The sequence below is a fragment of the Pelophylax lessonae genome (genome assembly GCF_965119305.1).
Source record: "Pelophylax lessonae genome assembly, chromosome: 4".
Lineage (NCBI taxonomy): Eukaryota > Metazoa > Chordata > Amphibia > Anura > Ranidae > Pelophylax > Pelophylax lessonae.
The window spans coordinates 527,942,148-527,962,759 of NC_138771.1; the positions used below are offsets into that span (position 1 = coordinate 527,942,148).

Below are 20,612 nucleotides of genomic sequence, written 5' to 3' on the forward strand. Positions count from 1 at the left end.
CAGATCATAACTGATGGGAAAGATTGGGTGTTCCTAGGCAAACTTTTTTTGCATGCAGACTGCCCTATGCAATGCCATGTGATGCGGAGTCTCCATGATTTAAAGAACTAAAATCCAATGAATGAAAGGGGTGGGCCAGGGTCAGTCAGGCTGGGGAGGAAAGGGTTAGATAATGCTGGATAGAGGTTTTGAATAGAGTAGGGAAGGGGTAAAACCCAACTGTCAAGTTGTTTCTACTGTGTGTCCTACTGGGAAGATTTCTCTTCATTTCCTGTCTTGGAGAACCAACAGGAAGTGAAAAGAAATCTCCCAAAAGTGAGGGGATACTCCATCTTAGACAGTTGTTACCAATACAAGATTTTCCATGTTTTGGTCTTGTTGATAATGCTCAGTGGGAAAAATAGGGGGATAAATCTGCCCTGAGACTGATAAAAAATGTAAGGAGGGTCTGAAAAAAAAATGAAAAGTTCCCTTTATGTACACATAACTGGTTGCCAAATTTAATGATATGGAAGCTGTTGACTAGGGGAGCCAATCACGTGATCCGCAAGTCAATTGGCGCTATGACCAACCGCAATACCATTCCTTAATTTGTTTTCTCAACACCACACTAACAACATTCTTAAACAGAGAGTTCTTATTAAGAGTACTGACCAATAGCAGCCTCAGAATCCATCTTGTACTAGTCTGTCTTCAAAAGAGGACATTCGGATTGGTTGTGATCGGTCACTGCTATTAGAAAGCAGTCCATTAGGGAGAGCCAATCACTTTGCCCTCAGTGGACAAGGTCTAAGTTTATATGTATAGCCCAAACTGGTTTTACTTAAATCAAAGCAAGCAAGCAAAAAATTTAACCCCCCCCCCCCCATCAGGTTATTTTTTGCCAAGTCCTGTTGGAATGATTTCCCTTCACTTCCTGTCCCCCATACCTAACAGGAAGTGAGGGGAAGTTTCCTCAAATTGAGGGAAATTACCCTCTCACACAGTTGTCAATCAGAACAGGTGTCCCCCAATGAAAATCCTTTCTTCCCTATCAGCTACTGCTAAATGCTCGGTGATTCCAGGAATAGAAGCATGTGACCTCCTCCCATGACAGAGCAGATTACTCTGTTGCTCCCTGCAAGCTCAGACACCTGGTATTTGCAGTGGCTGCTACAGAGGAAGAAGTGGTGGGAAGTCTGATATAACTGCATTGTGTGAGAGGCCCTAAAGAAACCCTGTCAATTTGGCCTGAAAGGAAGAGGCGATCCATCCCTTTATAGAAAACTGGCATGAGAGTAATATGTAAGCAGACAGTTGTTACCTTTATCGGAAAACTTTAGCTGACTGGCTGTCATGCTGATCCAAGATCTTCAATACTTTCTGGGTCAATGACTCAAGGAAAGTATAGAAAGATAAAAAAAATGCGGCCTTTTCCGGACTTGAATTTGATGTACGTTTGTTCTGGGTTTGAGAAACGGACACCAGACGCAGCCAGAAAAACTAGCATCTTCAGAAGGGGGGTCAGCAATGGTAAACCTCCTCATTTTTCTCTCACCACAGGTGCACATTATAAAAAAAAAATTTTTTTTGTCAAAAAACAGCAGATCAATGGTTGATCACCAGCGCTATTTGTCCCAGTCTACACTAACCAACCCCCATAAAAACTGCAGACCACAAGAAATTGAAAAGACAGGAGGTTGCTTTCCACATGGCAGCTGCTAGAAGGAAATAAAAAAAAAAAAATTAAATACTGGTATGAGACAGAAAATGTATCCAGGTATATAAAAAGTATCAACATTATGTTAATATATCCAAGTGTGATATCACTTGACACCGCATTGCCCATAGTCCAAAAAAAAATTACAACTTAGAAAGTAATTTCACTTTCACACCAAAAATGTAAAGAATTCCAAATACCCTCCCCTCCAATCAATGCTGTACTCTTCTGCTGTGCTGATAATCTTCCATCGCCCACGTCTGCCAGTGTACTGATCCATACACAGCCCTGGAAGCTGCATAGTAGCATAATGCCAGCGATCGCTAGCAGTCACATGACAGCGCTGAGCAATGACTGTCAATTCTACTGCCAAGAAAAAAAAAAAGCGAAGGACTGTCAGTGGTCAGTGCAGTCAACTGAGCTGACCAATGACTGTTTGCCATTGCTGGCAATACGCAGCTATACCGCCTTTGTAGTCTGATACGGAGAGTAAAAAAGCATACAGATTGGTTTTCTGGCACACGTGGGCAGCATAAGATTATCGGCACAGCAGATAAATGCAATGACAGCCAGAGTGGTGGGGAGGGGGTTTGCAATTCTTCTATAAAATGTTTGGTGTAAAGGTGAAAATACATTATAAAGTAAACGCAATCCACATGGAACATAAATCCAACATTCATAGGAGAGGAAGCCAAGTAATCCAGCCTTACAGCTCATAGGAGACCAGCGAGGAGCACTCCTATAACTATAAATATCAAAGCACCATAAAGAGCACACCAACATGGCGTTACAAGCCTTCTATACTGTATAAAATAGAAATGCACTCACAGGTACAAATCTTGGCACAGCTTGCATGTAGGTAGAAGTGTGACAAATCTAGGAACCTCCACTTGTGGCCATCAATGTTGGAATTCAGAAAAAGCAGAGCAAAGGGTCCAGTGTTTGGAAAGCACACAAAGCCACCGTTGTGAAGTTGGTTTGAACCTGTAAAGAAGACTTTCTACACTATGCCGGCACGCTCGTTTTTGTGCTTTGATATTTTACAAACTGGATTTAGCCTAGATTGCCAACATACCCCAACATATGGACGTTTGTGGCTCCACATAATATGAAGGTCCAAATCAGTTTCTTTAGTGAAATGTCCTTGTGTACAAAGAAGTGGTTCTGATCTGCGGAAGTCTCTGTGTTGATTTCCAACATGACTAACTGGTCTTTTAGGATAGCAGACGTAAGGCACGGGGAAGACTTGCAGACTGGCCTTTTCCAAGCGGGAAATCATTCCACATTCTTGTACTTTGTAAACAGGTTATATAACACTCTCAGTGTCGACTTCAGGTCCAGGTTAGCAATGTCTGGAAGTAGAGGAAAACAAACAGCTTACAATTTATAGACCAGTGTTTCCCAACCTTTTTTTAAGTCAAGGCACCCTTTAACCTCCTTAGCGGTGATCCCGAGCGTGACTCGGGGTTGGTTTTTCATATCAGGATCGGTAACCCCGAGTCACGCTCGGGGTGGATTGCAGAGAGCGCAGCGGTGTTCTCTTACCTTATCCTGGCGATCCAGCGATGATCTCTCATTGCTGAGATCGCCAGCCGAGAGTCCCGCCGCTCCTCCGTCGGTCTGATCACTTCCTAGTTCCGTTCCCTGCAGCAGCAATGCTGCATGGGAGCGGAACTAGGGAGGGAAATTCAAAAAAAAAAAAAAAAAAAACGTTGCACAAAACACATTTTATATTGTATATATATATATATATATATATATATATATATATATATATATATATATATATATATATACACACACACACACACACATATATATATATATATATATATATATATATATATATATATATATATATATATATATATATATATATATATATATATATATATATATATATACACACACACACACACACACACACATATACATATATATATATATATATATATATATATATATATATATATATATACACATATACACACACACATATATCTATATATAATATATAATGCATGAATTATAATCTAATCAATATAATTTTATTATATATATTATATATTAAATAATAAAATAATATTATTGATTCGATTATAATTCATGCGTTTGTGTTTCAAATTTATCACATCTGGGATGTCTACTAGAGTCTTATTTTGGTCAGGTTTAAGTCAGTAATTACTAAGAATTGTAGGCCTATAATACACAACGCCAAATTTCCATGAAAAGAATTGTACCGCTTTTGGTATGTAATTCCTGACATAATCATACCGCCAGGGAGGTTAAACTTCCACACAATCTTAAGGCACCCCATTCTAAAATGTAAGAGAACTAAACAAATAGATTTATATAACGGAGCAACATCCACACATGTAGGACAACCAACATTAGAGGTCATTTTTTTTTTTTTTATATAAAACAAAAATACCTTTACACACTGGTACTGACTAGTATTCTAGTGTTCCTCTTCTACCTCGCTCAGCATTCTAGTGTTCCTCTTCTACCTCGCTCAGCTTAAGTGACCCCAGTGCTGATGAAGTGAGGCAAACAAAGATGCAGGGACTTGACGTCCTCCTTACCAACCAATTACATCATCAGTTGTTAGGATGCCAGCGGCTGGCCCTCGGTGCCCAAAATTGTACTGATGCACAGAAAAACTTGATTTGTGTAACAAAAAGGCAGGCTTGATCCACTTGTTGGCATTTTGCCAAGGCACCTCTGAAGAAGCCAGAAGGCACCCCAGGGTGCCTGGGCACCCTGGTTGAAAAAGCTTGTTCTAGTCTATCCTTGGCATCCAATAGCCATATAGTTATTTAAAAAAAAAACAAAAAACATGCACACACTATTATGGAGAACTTGTCAGGTCTTAAGATATAAACGTGCCAGTACCCAGAAAAACAGGACAGTATACTTACCTCTCTAGCCCATGATTGTCCCAACCCATGCATCACTGCAAAATCCTGTACTGATGTAAAGATCAGAGGAAGGAATCACAGCGTTGGGCCAGGGAGGGGCAGGAACAGGGAATGAAAATTCCCAAAGAGGTTAAATATCAAGGAAGCCTATGGAGGCTACATCACAGGAACAGAGGGGAAACCGGAAACATAAGCCTCCAGAGAGGTTAGTATACAGTGCCTTCTATTGCAGAGTACTGGTATTAAATCTTTAAAGAGATCTGTTAAATGGCACATATTTTAAGTAAATATTGTAAAACCTACCTGAAAGATTAAAAAAGATATCAATATACAGATTTGTGACCGCTTATTCTGATGGTTACCTGTCTCTCAGGTAACTTAACTGACATCCATGCTTAAGGCATATGTAAACCCATGTACGTTCAAAGCACTAAGTGTCATTTCTATGTGCTGCTTCATTCCCCAATCTGTAGAAGTCACTTGTGACAAATTTTCCTGACACCAAGTGGTAAAATGGAGGCAGGGGAGGGAGCTCTGCCACACAGCCCGTGATTGACAGCCTCAGCACTGTTGCTGTGTGCAGGGAGATGTGTCCCTTTCCTCCAATCAGCTCTCCTCATGGAGCTCTGCAGGGTGTAACTTAGTACCATAGCAATTATAGCAGCGAGTGGCAGGAAAGTGGAGGGGTGGGGAGCAGTTTCAATATGCATATGTTATTAACAAATATGGCCTCCCCCCCCCCCCATGTACATAAACTAAATTACCAAAAATATTTGGACACTTGCCTTTACATGCAAATTAAATGTAATGTCATCCCAGTCTTTGTCTGTAGGGTTCAATATTGAGTTGGCCCCACTTTTTGCAGCTGTAACAGCTTAAACTTTTGCATGCTCATTTATTTCTATGTTTACTCATATTCTTAAACCAGGAATATAGACTGTATTAACAAATATTTTGTGATGTCTGCCTTTACACGTATATGAACTTTAATGCCATCCCAGTCTTAGTCCGTAGGGTTCAATACTGAGTTGGCTCACATTTTGCAGCTCTAACAGCTTCAACTCTTCTGGAAAGGCTGTCCACAAGGTTTAGGATTGGCTCTATGGTAATGTTTGACCATTATTCCAGAAGTGCATTTGTGAGGTCAGGCACTGATGTGGACGAGAAGGCCTGGCTCAGTCTCCACTCTAATTCATCTCAAAGGTGTTCTGTCGGGTTGAGATCAGGACTATGTGCAGGTCAGTCAAGTTCCTCCATTCTAAACTCCATCCCAAACTTGGGGTGGAGGAACTTGACTGGTCTGCACAGAGTCCTGACCTCAACCCGATAGAACACATTTGGGATGAACTAGAGCGCAGACTGTGAGCCAGGCCTTCTCCTCAACATCAGTGCCTGACCTCACAAAAACGCTTTTGAAAGAATAGTCAAACATTCCCATAGACACACTCCTAAACCTTATGGACAGCCTTCCCAGAAGAGTTGAAGCTGTTATAGCTACAAAAAGGTGGGCCAACTCAATATTGAACCCAACGGACTAAGACTTCGATGCCATTAAAGTTCATGTGTGTGAAAAAGCATATTTTTGGTAATATAATGTATATAGTAAGAAACTATAGGTCGAAGTTAAAATATTAACAGACTGAAGATGCTGTACATTAATCTGATTACATTTACATATACGTAGATATAAAAACTGTACAGAGATTATAGTTTCCCTTTTAGGAGATTGCTAACACTTTGTGATCACTGACTTCTAGGCACAAGGCCTGTTGCCCCCATACTAGCAGAAAGATGAGCAAGTTGAGCAAACCGCCTATTCAGATCTATTTGGTCCTTTTGTGTTAGGGCAGCCCATTCATTTGGCCTTAAATCAGATCTGCACTTTTACTTCCAAAGCAGCACACCACAACTCCTTGTAGAGCTTCACTGTGTGCTGCGATCTGTTGCAATGCAGGGACATTAGTTTAGTGTTATAGTATCATTCAAAATTAAAATGGAAATAAACTCTGCATTTTTTTAGATAGGACCCAGGAGGTGTTACCCATAATGTTCTAGTATGCTGAGCATACTATAACATTACAGCAAACCTACCTGTCCATCATTCCCTCCAGTGCTATGCTGTCAGCACTCCCATCTTAGCCCAATCTCCCTTTCGGTTCACATTCTTCAGCCGCTTGATTGGGCCGTGATGAAGTCACATCACAGGAGTCACATCACGGCACAGAGAGGTGCCTTAAATGTACATTGAGTTCCATATGCATAGCTTAGTGTACATGGATGCTGACAGGCAGAGAGAAGACTTTATGACCAAAGAGACCTATATAGGGTCTCTCCTGTCATAAAAATCCTGCCTGTTGGCATTTTTTTTTGTTTTAGAGTTTGATTGCGCTTTATAGACACCATATGTTACAGCAATCCAATATACAGGAAAGAAATTGGTTGTTGGATAGACTATGATTTAGCTGGTATAACAACCCTCCAATCCCGAGCAATATAAAAAACTTCCATGTTTTGGAGGTTATTAGTCCTAGTATTCGGGGGGGCGACTTTGATAATAGGATTTTGAAATTGGAGGCCAGATGGATTGATAATTTGCATGCCATGACTCCACCTGGTTTAAACTCGGTCATCTCATACCAGCCTTTTTTGAAGTAATCAAAATTTCTTCCCCCCCCCCCCCTCTCCCCCCCCCCCCTCCCCCCTTCCCTTCCATCCATTATTAATAATTTTTTTTTTTTTTTTTTCGTTCCAAAGAATTTATATAACTAATCTGTTATGCATTTCAGAAAATCATCTATAGCAGTATTTGCCTTATCAATATGATGTAATATACATGTTATGGTCATATGTGCATGGTTTTACTCTAGTGCTCATTTCTGCTGGAATGCTAGGAAGGTTCCCCGGATGGGGGCTTTGCAGTTCATGCGTTGGGGCCAAGGGATCAACTATGAGATGTCTTAGGGAAGTGTTCGGGCGCAAAGCCGGTGAGCAACTGTCATCCTGACTCCCAGTTTGGCTAATCATGTTAGCCTGTGATGAAATCACATCCCGTATGCCCTCCGACGTCCGTATATGTGCCTCATCCTGTCGCGCCTGGTGACGTCACTTTCGGGTTCGTCACTTCCGGTGGAGTTATTGCGCCGGAGTTGACACGACTTCCGGTTCACGTCACTTCCGGTGGAGTCCCGTATTTTAGGGGGAAGGCAGCCTGCGTTCAGACGCGGCTGTCTTTCTCTCCCCCCCTCGGACGCACGAGGGGTCCCTCTCCTGTGGGAACAACTTTATCCATTCGGGGACGAAATTGAGTTTGGGCTCAGCCCAAGGATCTCTTGCTTATAGATACATTGGGTAAGTTGGAAATTATTTTTCCCCAAGGTGCAAGAGGGATGCTTCAAGTCTTTGTTTTGCCTCTTATACTGGAAACGTGATTAAGGGGTGGGAGTTGTAAGCCGGTGTGATAGTTGCCTCATGGCAGTCTCTCCCCTCTTTCTCCTCCGCCCTCCCCCCCCCCCCCATTCTCCATTTCCTGTTTAAATGCCCATATAACTGCAATTGATACATGGGGTTACCTTTATTATATTTCATTATATATATTTTCAAATTATATCTTCTATATCAAATTGCTTTAAAAGCGCTGTATTTATCCCTTTGATTTAAGGAATTTATCCTCATTATGTTTATTCCCCAGATGGGATCTCCTTCTTCCCCTTTTGACTTGTGGGGTTCCCCGATGTGAGAGGGTGTACCTCCCTGTCTGAAGCCCGAGAATATGGGACTCGGCACTTTCCCTGTCTCTATGAAGGGAGGTGTTAGGGGTGTCTACCCTGAAGCTCCCACTTGGTTGTATCCCTCCTGCGCATGGCCCCCTTCTAGGGTGCTCAGTACAGCCTTTTCCTCTGGCTTCATGTCCATGCATTTGCAGCACTAGCACTTTGGTGAGCATCAATTTTTTTGTTCTATAGGATTTATTTTGATATAAATGCCTGTTTATATTTATGCATTGTTTGAATTAACATTGTATGTAATTCTCTCTTTTGTGTTTTTTCTTTATATTGTTTCTTCTGTGCTAGTCAACTGAGGATTGTCAAGCGGTCTTTGAGAAAGCGTACCCCTTGCGAAACGCGTTAGACCCATCCTTATCGGTTGCTAACATTACAAGTGCCTGTTGCCTTTTGTAAGACAATAATGTCAGGGTTTTGGACTTGGCTCCATTTTTATGTCGTCATGTATGTTTTACTAAATTAATAAATAAAATGAATTTTTATACTATATTGTTTCTTAATTTTTGAATTATTACATTTTGATGCTCTGACTTGCTGGTGCAAGACACCCTCCTCACCATCCCTTTTTCTTTTATGGGTACAGTCGGGACCCCAACTTTTAGTAGGGTGACCCTACTATCCCTGTTGTGTGTTATTTATATTACAGCAATACAAGTCTGAATAGGCCGCAATCCAAAAAAACTGCAATCACAATGACTTAATGGTTAGCATTGGCGTTCAGTGTTTGAATCCCACCCAAGACACTATCTGCATGTTCTCTCTGTGCTTGTGTTGGTTTCCTTCAAGTACTCCAGTTTCCTCCCACACACCAAAGAAATGCTGATAGGTTAACTGGATCCTTTGTACATTGGTCCTAATATGTACAGGTCTTAAAAAAAAAAAACTGCATTCTCCTTTAACACTCCATTGAGTGGCTAATGCAGCTCTGGTGCTCATTTCAAACATAAGGTCACATAAAAAAAAAGAGAAGGCTCCAAGGTCTGGCATGCACCAAAGATGACAACACGGACATGGTGGTTAATGTGAAGGGAGCATCCAGAGCTCTGTTCTGAAGAAACTGTGCTGTCAATTAGCATGATGGACAGCATGGGGGCGGGAACGGACTATTTTTCCAGCATTGCAAGTCCAGGATGGCAAATTAATTCCTCCGATTACATGGCAAAGCGATTAAAACATGGATTGGATTTAGTCATTTTCAGTACCTCCTTAATAAAAAGCAATAACCATTTTCCTTAAATTATAGTTCTTTAAAACGGAGGTTGTGATACTTCTTGATTTACTGAAATGCATACAAGACATTAATCTGGATTCCTCCACCGAGTATTATTCTGAATCTTATTTCATGTTATAAACCTTTCAGCAGCAATATATTCACACTAAAGAAAATATCAATATTCCTGGTGTCATTGCCCCATAATTGGAATTTAGAATACCTGAGCCAACTGTAATTGCAGGAAAAAAAAAAAAAAAAAAAAAAAAAGATATTTGCCTGAAGGCAGCTGGGATTTTGGCCTGCGCCATACCTAAAACCTTGGGTGAAGCCAATGAGCCTTGAGGCATGATATTACCGGATTTTATCCACAGAAACCCTATAATTAGGTACCAAATGAATCAATAACTCCACATTTTACAATAGTGACCTCCACATTCAGAGCAAGATTTAAAGTTTGTATTGACAGGCAAGAAATACTTAAAGTGCCGTAACTATGGTAACAGGCAAGGGCCAATCCGAGCGCACCATGGTGTTAAATGTAATGTTTGTAACTCTGAAGGAGCCTGGAAATTGACTTGTCAAGCTTTGTTGTGAAGCAGAGTCCATTATCACGCTGATTTATTATTCTCCTCACCTCAAGGCAATGTGCAAAGTATAATAACCCCAATTTAGGGCGTAATTTTATTCCTAAGCGCACTGGCCCCTCAGGGACAAAATACTGACAGGTGTCAGGAGCAGAGAAACGTACCGGGCCCTGCGCAGCTTCTCATCAAAGTTTCTGGAGGAAGGCCAGTTCTTGATGTCCAATGCATGTGTATTTTTATGTTTCCAAGAGAATGATTGGTTACTCTGTGCATCCATAACAGTTCAGCTTTTGTACATGCGGTTTAAAGTAAAACTCTTGAAAAAAAAATTGCAATTCCCATCACTTCTGCCCTTGGTTGTTGGGTACCCACACTTTGTAGGTTGCCCACCAACCTTGATGAGGTCACATTTGTATTTTTATAAGCTATCTTTTTATACGGAGGTTTGCTATATAGGTTGTAGAAACAAAAACACTTTATACCTTCAGGTCTGGCTTTAGGTTTCTTCAGCCCACCATCCTGCATCAGTTCAAATGAAAAGGAAATATTGTGAACCTGCAGAATATAAAAAAAAAAAAAAATTTTTTTACAAAATTGTTATATAGGTGTATATCTATATTGATCAATATTTACCTACCAAGCGCTCCTTATTTTCCAAACTCGCTGCATCACACCATATACTACTGATCTACCATGTGATTTGGTGTCCACAAATGCACCGTTTGCAAGATGCATGTGGGGTGCCATTTTCAATTCACTGGAAATTGACAAGCTCTTGCAAGGGTGGAGCGTTTATCTGTGTGGGGAAGGTGGCTTTCACATTTGGATATTGATGGAGGGCCGGTTCACACCAAAAATGCAGACAGACAATCTCTGCGAATATTGGTCAATTTCCATTAATACACAGCACCCACACACACACACACACACACACCAATACCCATCTCCCTCTCTATTAGTTAATCTGTTGCCATCCCCCTCCTCTATCAATGTCTACCTTCGCCTCCATCAATATCAGTCAATCTCTATAAGTATTGGAAAATCTCCATTAATACGCATCCCGCCTGAATATTGGTAAATCTTCATTAACCACTTGCCGACTGCCTAACGACGATTTACGTCGGCAGTCAGCCCCTCACAGGCAAAGTGATGTAGTACTACGTCGCTAGCCTGTGAGGCTCTAGGGAGCGAGCGCGCGCCACTGGAGGCGCACTCCCGCCCGCTCACGGACCCCCCCCCCCGCACGTGTGAGCGGCGGACCCGATGTCCGTCGGTCACTCGCAATCATCGGTTACCGGGAGAAAGGCAGGCAGATGATGTAAACAAAGCCGCCTGTCAGGGATACAGCCGTACTGGCATTCCTGCCAGTACAAGTCATGGACGCTCCTGGCTCAATCGACACAGCCCTCTGCTGGCCCGTCAGGGAAATGACCGTAGGAGAGCTGGCAACATTGCCAGAAATAGCAATGGTCGTTCCAGCCTCAATTGACACTGCCCTCTGCTGGCCTATAAAAGGTGGCCATAGGAGCAGACTCATTGCTGGATTATATCTCAGCTTCCTGTTTCCTGTTTGGACTTCCTGTTGTGACCCGGCTTGTTTCTGAACCATCTGATCTCCTCCTGGTGTTTGACCCTCGGCTTGCCTCTCGGACTTTGCTCTTGCTACTACCTGCCTGTTTTCCCAGTGTATGAGCCCGGCTTGCCTAAGGACTCTGTTTCTGCCTGCTCACCTGTGTATGACCCCGGCTCGTCCCTGCTCTGCTACTTACCTTGCTCTTGGACTGATCACCGGTGTTTGACCCTCGGCCTGGCTTTTACTATTCTTCTAGTTGCCTGCCTTACCCAGAGTTCCTGAAATCATCTGGTGTTCACCACAGGCGACCTGTGCTACTTGGGACGCTTCACCTCCTGTACCACTTCCAGGGGTGACTCGCACTGAGCTGCAAGGGAAGCCCTCTCTGCACTTTGGCCTCCATCCAGATTGTGACACTGCCTGTCTTTCTTCCCTGTGTAACAGCACAGATCATACGGTCCTGCTATGTAGGACCGTAGATCTCTGCTGTTACATCAAAAGCCACATCCAATCACAGTTAGAAGCACGCCCCTAGGGACACACTTAACCCCTCCTTCTTAAATAAAGTTAGCCCCTTCACTGCCAGTGTCATTTTTACAGTAACAGTGCATATGTATAGCACTGATTATTGTAGTAATGTCACTGGTACCCCCAAAAGGTGTCAAAAATGTCAGTCAAGGGTCCGATCTGTCCGCCGCTATGTCGCAGTCCCGCAAAAAAAACAAAAAAAAAAAAACGCGGATCGCCACCATTACTCGTTAAAAAAAAAAAAAAAGTCAAAAATCTTTCCCTTAGTTAGTAAAACGCAATAACTTTTGCGCAAACCAATCAAAATAAGCTTTTTGCAATTTTTTTTTACCAAACATATGTAGCAGAAAACAAATTGGCCTAAAATGTTTAGATTTTTACATTTTTTTTGGGGGGGGGGATGTCATATAAAAAAAAATGTGAAAAATATTGTTATTTTTGCAAAATTGTCGCTCTTTTTTTTTTGCTTATAGCGCATGATCAAAAAAAAAAAAAAAAATCACACAGGTGATCAAACCACCAAAAGAAAGCTCTTTTTGTGGGGAAAAAAGGACGTCAATTTCATTTGGGTACAGTGTCACACGACAGCGCAATTGTCCGTTAAAATCACGCAGTGCCGAATCGCAAAATAGGCCCTGGTCAGGAAGGGGGTAAAGTCTTCCCGGGCTTAAGTGGTTAATACGCATCCCCCCTTCAATAGCTATCTTCTACTCTATCAATAGCCACTCCCAATTGGTATTTACCTTTCCCCTCTATCAATATGTCTAAATATAAAATGAATCTAGATATACCTTTCATCATCTATCAGTCTACAAATGGATATACACATACAGTATCTATATAGCTCTACACACATTCATATACTGTATGAATTAAGGTGTATGTATGCATCTCATACTATAACTTACCTTTTGCTCAAATTCCTCTGGTGTAAGATAGAAGTTGTGCAGAGGGACAAAATAGTTCTCCAGGAGTCCCATCAAAAGGACCAGGTAAACTCCATCTGCAAACTGACAGGACAGAAGGAATAAGACAGGATGCAAAAACAATAAAAGGATAGTAAAAGGATATTCATCTTTTCTGTTTTTTCCAAGGATTGTCAAAGATAGATTAAAAGGGAAGTATAGTGATTTGAGTTATTATTGCCATTTTCCTTCATTTTTTTTTGGACTCGTTAATTAAAAGCTTGTTCTTCCATATCCTTCTGATTGTATTAACTATAGAGATTTGTAGAGCTCTCAATGGCTCAGTGCAATTACACTGAGTGATCAATTACTGTTAAGATAAGCCATCTGCCACACAAGGAGTATCGTGGTTTCAGTGGGTCAGCCTACTCAATGACTTCTATTATATTATATTATGGGGGGTTGCAGTAAAGCACAACCCCTGTGTAGCACTGTCTGCCCCAACTTACCTGAGACTCCAACTCGGTCACCTCCAGGTTCAGTTTGTTCAGATGTTTATTCACAAAAGTGATCAGCGACTGCAAAACAAATCGAACACACAACTGTTCAACCTATGCTTTTATTTTAGAGGAGCAGACTGTAGACTTGGAAGGAAGAGGTGTTCTTTACCTTTTTAACAACGCTCAGTTTATCAGGGGCGTGGTCAAACAGAGTGTCAAACGCGTCTCGCTCTGGTCAGAGAGGAAGAATGGGAGATGTGAGTTTCTGATCTGTACTCCTTGAAAAATTTAAACAGGTTTCTAAAGACACAAGCTGAGAAGGCAGATTACCGTATTAAAGTGCCCCGATTTATTCAAAAAAGAAATGAAGAGTATTATTACTTTTGCAGCCAAATTTGAGAAAATTATATGTGGTTTATGTTTTGCTCTTTAGGTATGCTGTGTGAGCTTTCACTATTTATGAATGAGCAATCAGTGATGTTGGGCCAGTGCCATGTATAACACAGCCCAACACCCTGATGACTCATTCATAAAGTGTAAACGCTCACACAGTGCTGCAGCTCTTTGATCGATCGGCCCGACCTGTGTATGTGTAAATGCAGCCTCAATAGACACACAGAGCTGCAGACTGTTTAAAGGCTACATTCTTCGGGGGAAAAAATTATATGCACATATTGTTGCAGGAAAAATGTGCATTATTTTTTTCCTACAGAAGCCTGCAAAACATTGCACCTGTGATTAGTGGATGGTGGGCACAATGTCAGGATCCTACAGGATCCATCCTTCTGCCCATTCCGCCTTTTAGTTAAAACGCTGCAGGAAGCATGCGTAAACTACAAGGATGATGATCAGTAAACTTTTAGTACATTGAGAACTATAAGCCATCTGCTGCAGTGGAAGAAAGGACTTTTTAAATAATTTTAAATGCGCAAGAGAGGAACCCCCACCCGCAGTCACAGGTGGTAGGGATCTCAGGGGGTAAGGAAAGGAAATGCTAGAACATGTAACACCCAAAATAGGCGTGTAACATGTTCTAAAGGTGAACTTAGGCAGCCCATACATGCTTTATTAATTTTTTTTCGTTCAACCAGCAGGTTGAACGCATAAAAGTTTACTTGATTTCCACATCCACACACTTAATGTGGAGGAGAGAAAATTGCTCCTGCTGATCTATTGTATTTTAATAGCGGACAGACTTACCACCATCAGAATACACTGATCAGTGCTGTTGGAGGTAGACAGTAGTGCTGATCCTGCAGAGATTTTCCAATAGGCTGGTTGTACAGAAGTTGATTGGTAGATTGACTTCTGTACAACCACAGTGCCCATCCCTTCTGAACCAGCCACATTTAGATCCATGTATGGTTGGCCTTATCCTGTAATCTTTTCTTGTTAATGGCAGTGCTGGTCTTTGGAGCAGCCCCTGCCGCCACAGATCAGTGCTGTCAATCCCAAATCCATCTCCTTCCTAGCGGTGTTAGACAGGGCGGGGGAAACTTGTTCCACCACATCGCTTAAAACAAAGGGGACAGATCTGAACAGGACCAAGTGTTATTTGTCATTGGTCCTATAGGGAGGGAAAAAAAAAACATGAATGATAAATCTTTAAAGGCTGGGCTCTTCTTAACATTTCAGTGTATTCTGAGGGATGTTAATTCTAGGGAAGCCAGGCTTAAGTTCTGTCATTTGCTGCATGGCTACGTTCCAAATAGAGGCATGGGACAGTTTGATATTCAACCTTTATCTAATAAAAAAATAAAAAAAAGCCCACAAGGCTATCCTCATCGGAATAAAGCACCTAAATGTTCCAATGTGGCCATTAAAAAACATTTGTAATTTCCAGCCACTTGATACAAAAAATATACCTTTCAGTCTCACAAGTCAGGGACTGATCAATGGCTTAAAAAAAAAAAAAAAAAAAAAAAAAAAAAAACACACACACACACACGTGCTTTCAGTAGATATTTGGACAATTTCTGCAGAAACAAGTATTTCTTGCACTTCGCAAACAAATATATATATATATATATTTTTTTTTTTTTTTTATATATATTAATTTTTATTAAAAATATTTTGCAAGGTTCCTTTCAGAAAGTCTGGTACACTTTGATCCAATATATCAGAACATTAGCGGAACATGAATAAGATCCTTTCTGATACGTTGACAAACAATATAAATATTACTTACCACCTGTTCATCAAAAACATCTATTCTTAGGTAACCCTTATTTTGCTTGGACAAAAAAAAAAAGTCTACCCAAATACAAAAACGAAGAAACAAAAAAAAAAAAAAAAAAAAATTATATATATATATATATATATATATATATATATATATATATATATATATATATATATATATATATATATATATATATATATATATATATATATATATATATATATATATATATATATATATATATATATATATATATATATATATATATATATATATATATATATATATATATATATAATTTTTTTTTTTTTTTTAAAAGGAGGACGTAGTTAAGACATAGGGACAGGTGTTATTTGTTGCTCTATAGTTACCCACTGTTTTGAATTACTATGATAGAACCAATTCACTATTCTATTCAATATAGATGCTGTATAATCGAATTCCATATACGGTAGACCTGCTCCCCCCTCTGTCTTCCGCTTTACTAAAATGTCATAGCGAAGCCTGGCCGTGGAATTCGGCCAGATATACCGTAGTAAGTGGAAGAAAGCCCTCAGGAGTGCTATAGGTAGGGCTGATATAGGTACAAAAAGCAAGGAAGATATCCATATTATATACAGCCATTCTCTATGCAGGAGTACTTCCCCCTAGCCCTAGTCTGTAGCTGACAAATCATGGAGCGAACAGATAAAATATACCATTGGAAGTGTTTTGTTCTAACAGCAGATCAAAACAGAGCAGAGCAAATAAGAGATTAACAGCAGATCAAAACAGAGCAAATAAGAGATTAGTGTTTACATACACTTAAATGCCTAATTCGAGCAAAAATTTGCTTTTTTTTTTTAGTTTTTAGTAAACTTTTATTTTTTGGAAATGACAATACAAGGTAAAAATATATATATTTTAAAATATTACTATACTAAGAGTATGTTTGTACACAAATACAAGTAACTAATAATAAACTAAAAATATAATAAACTAAAAATATTTGAGTAGAGAATCCTAGCGTCTCAGCTCTTAGGGAATAGTGGGAAATTTCTACAAACAAAAAAAAAAAAAACAACAATCACAAAATAAAAAAATTACACAAAATCGAACTCTTCCTAATTTAATCTAAGTGTCACTGGCAGGAAGAAAAAGTAAAAAATAAAATAAATACACACAAAGTAAACTAAAAACCATAAAACGTCTATCTGCCCCCCTATTACAATAGCACCAGGATAGGAAATGGGGAGAAATATTTTACTAAACCGAGAAATAAAAGCAGCAGCAGAAAACTTCCACACAGCTATAGAGTAATATATGCCTGTTGTTCCAGCATCTCAGAACAGCTGCAACTTCATTTTATCCATTGACCTTTATTACAAAATTTGCTGTGTGCGGCTATACACACACAAAATTATCAACACTCTTGTTTACACGCGCATGCGTATGCGTGTATTTTTCAAACAGGAGCCACAATAGCTAAAATTTTACTCTGTATGGCTAGTACGCCCAATTATACAGCTGTAAAACAAGAGCCATTAAAAACATTTTAAGAAAAAATGTAGGCTTTAAGAATAAAATGTTTACAACATATTACTTACCAAATTTTCCCATCATCAACCTATAAAGAAAAAAAGAAAAAAAAAAAAAATCAGCTCTTGGCCATACAATAGAAGCGAACAATTTATTTAAAACAAAAAAGTAATAATGCATTAAGTGTTACAGTTTACCTTTAGAATGTATTAACATATGTGTAAAGATTTATTAAATGATACCTGCTTATTCAGATTCAACAAACCAGTACATTTTATTTAAACTGAAGAATACTAGTAAAAGCATAAAGTGAAACAAATATATTTTATGATTTTTTATTTTTTTTTATTTTACAGTTTTCCTTTGTTTAGCTAGCAGGCAAGAACTCTAACAGATGCCCCCATCCACATCAATCTGCATGGATGAAGGATACCCCCTGCCAGCTACTGAACAATCGACTTTAGACAAGATGGGTGGTGCTGACAAGGGGTCCCCATGGTTTGGATTTCAGCTGATTTAGTGGTCAAGTGGTGTATGGTAGCCTTAAACTGGGATACCCCTACTTTACATTTGTTACATGTTCTCATTTACACAGCAGAACTTCCATATTTAAAAACTTCTGTTTACCGTTTAAAATGCTTTTTTTTTCCTGATGACTCCAGCACTAAAAAAACCTACTTTATTTATGATGGGACTGGGGATCTAGGTTTGTCATAATTTAAGCCTACTACATATGAGCCACATCGGCTGCTTCAATCAAAACCGCCCAACATTCGGCTCGTGTGTATTGCAGCCAGTCTGACAGGAGCTCGGCTGGCTTCTGTCAGACAAGCATGCTGTAAAAACAACAGCAGCCGACCGCTGACCGGAATGTTCTGGCGGGGGGGGGCGCCCCCCTGTCAGAACACAATAGCTCAGCAGGGGAAATCACTGTACTAATATCAGAGAGTTAGTACAGCAGCTCTGATCTGAGCGGTCAGTAGTGCGTACTAGACTTATGGCTGGAATACATAAGAAAACCGGCCGAAAATTTCCGTTCAGCGAACGATCGGCTGATATTCTACTCGTTAATGCCCAGCCATCAATGACCAATATCGATATTGTGAACGAAAAATACCGTTTGAAAAAAACAAAAAAATTCTGTTGTCTCGTTTGCGAATGAACGATATTCTTCTGTTAAGGTCATTCATTTGAAATCTGTAGATCATCACACTGAACACTGTTTCGATGGTCAGCGGACAACGGTCGGGCGATATTCAGCCCGTGTATGTTGGCAACGTTCTTCGACCAACGAACACTTTTTCGTTAGTCGGTGGTCGAATGATCGGGCGATATTCTAATCGTGTATTCCGGCCATTAAACCTGCATGTACTGTGCTGGAAGATCTCATTATCCTCATTAGATTTTTATACCGTGTCCTAAATTAAGGGTTCAAGATATAGAGGCTGGACTTCTTGCATTGCATATTAATGAGAGGAGACTTGATCTGCACTAAGCATTTCCATTGGGACAAATTGACAGACATTGTCCAGAGCAGCTTGCAGTCAGCCTCAAGGACTTCTCCTGAAAAACATCCAAAAGGGTTAAATATTTATATATATATATATTATATATATATATATATATATATATATATATATATATATATATTTTTTTTTTTTTTTTTTCCTTCTTTTCCCAGGTATGTGTGAATAGGAACACAAACACAGTGGTTTTTTTTCCAGAAATTTGACTGCAAAAATCAAAATACACTTTATGACACCCTTTATTTAACTTTTAGTAAAATGTAATGCCTTATTGCCTGAAATCTGTAAAAAAACATTCCAGAGCACAATGCCCTGTACTGGGCAAGGTCTAGAAACATTCCCTCTTTGAGAGCCAGCAGCCAACACTTTGCACAGCTACTGGCTTTCAATCCTGACAGCTATCTGGATCAGTTAGTCAGCTATGACTGTATGGCCAAAGATGGACCAATTTTTTGGACCAGCCAGCGGGCTGATTAAAAAAATAAATAAAAAAAAAAGGACGATGAACAGATTCCCCCATCCACACAAACTAGGCAGATGGGGAAATACTCCCCACTGTGTCATTGTATCCTGACAGTGGGGAGTCCTCCACTGTTAGAATACACTGATCAGCGCTGCAGGCATTGATCGAATGTAAAATTTCAAACAGTCACGTTCAAGAGAAGTCATCAAGATTGATTGGCTTCTCCTGAGTTGGAAAGGCCTTGCTGAACCGGCAAACTTTCAATCCATCTATGGCCAGTTTTAGTGATGGCTTAGAGATTTAGCGGAATGATTTACTGGGAAAGCACCCCCAGCCGGCAGATTATTGCCACCATTTTCAGCCAGAAGATTATTACTGCCATCTTCAGGGTGCAGTTTTATACTGTAATCATCTAGTATTAACGAAAATATATCAGTCACATTTTTGCACATTTGTCATTATAGAAATAAAAATAAATATTCAAACTTACAGATTTATAAATATGCTCCATAGAGTTATAGTTCGGTTAACCAACACATGCAATGATGGTCATACAAGAGGAATACCTAACCTAAAGATAGAACAGGCTGAGTGCCAGCCACTTGGGGAACATCCCATACAAGCCATAATACATGTCACAACAATAGGCTTGATATGGCACATGCCAAAGAGAGAACACCGTGGGCTGCCATTGCTTGCCTCCTGAAAATGCTATTTGCTCGTTTGCTCGGCTGTCTGGCCTCCAATAAGTCACAGATCCAGAACAAGCACATGGAAAGTTGGAGAAACTCAGAATTCATCTCCACTGGGGTACCAGCATCCCTCAATATTACTCTCAAAACTGGTAAATTTAAAAGCTGCCAAAGAAAGAGAAAAAAAATGGCTATATATATATATATATATATATATATACACACACATATATACACACACACATACACACACACACTATAATATATATATATATATATATATATATATATATATATATATATATATATATATATATATATATATACACACACACACACACACACACACACACACACATATACATCTCTATCTCACACACATATACATCTCTATCTCCAATTAGCTTCTTGGAATGTGCTGCAATAATATCAGCCATTTTATGATCCCAATCAAAATGGCTGAACATTGGTTCTTTACACCAGATGGAGGACCATCTTCTAAATTTCATATCAACAACCAAAACGAAAA

The 20,612-nt window shown here is 39.8% G+C and overlaps 1 protein-coding gene across 3 annotated transcripts in view; it reads right to left on the reverse strand.

Moving 5' to 3' along the window:
* Positions 1–2,511: 2,511 nt before the first annotated feature.
* PARVB (parvin beta) overlaps positions 2,512–20,612 on the reverse strand; it is a 93,358-nt gene continuing 75,257 nt past the window's right edge. For all 3 annotated transcript variants that reach the window (XM_082256873.1, XM_082256875.1, XM_082256874.1), the window contains exons 8-13: positions 17,471–17,490; positions 13,872–13,933; positions 13,712–13,780; positions 13,206–13,307; positions 10,679–10,751; positions 2,512–3,051 (exon numbers count right to left, since the gene is read on the reverse strand). In XM_082256873.1, coding sequence (XP_082112999.1) covers positions 2,975–3,051; positions 10,679–10,751; positions 13,206–13,307; positions 13,712–13,780; positions 13,872–13,933; positions 17,471–17,490 — 403 coding nt within the window. In that variant the 3' untranslated portion in view covers positions 2,512–2,974. The remainder of the gene's footprint in view (positions 3,052–10,678; positions 10,752–13,205; positions 13,308–13,711; positions 13,781–13,871; positions 13,934–17,470; positions 17,491–20,612) is intronic.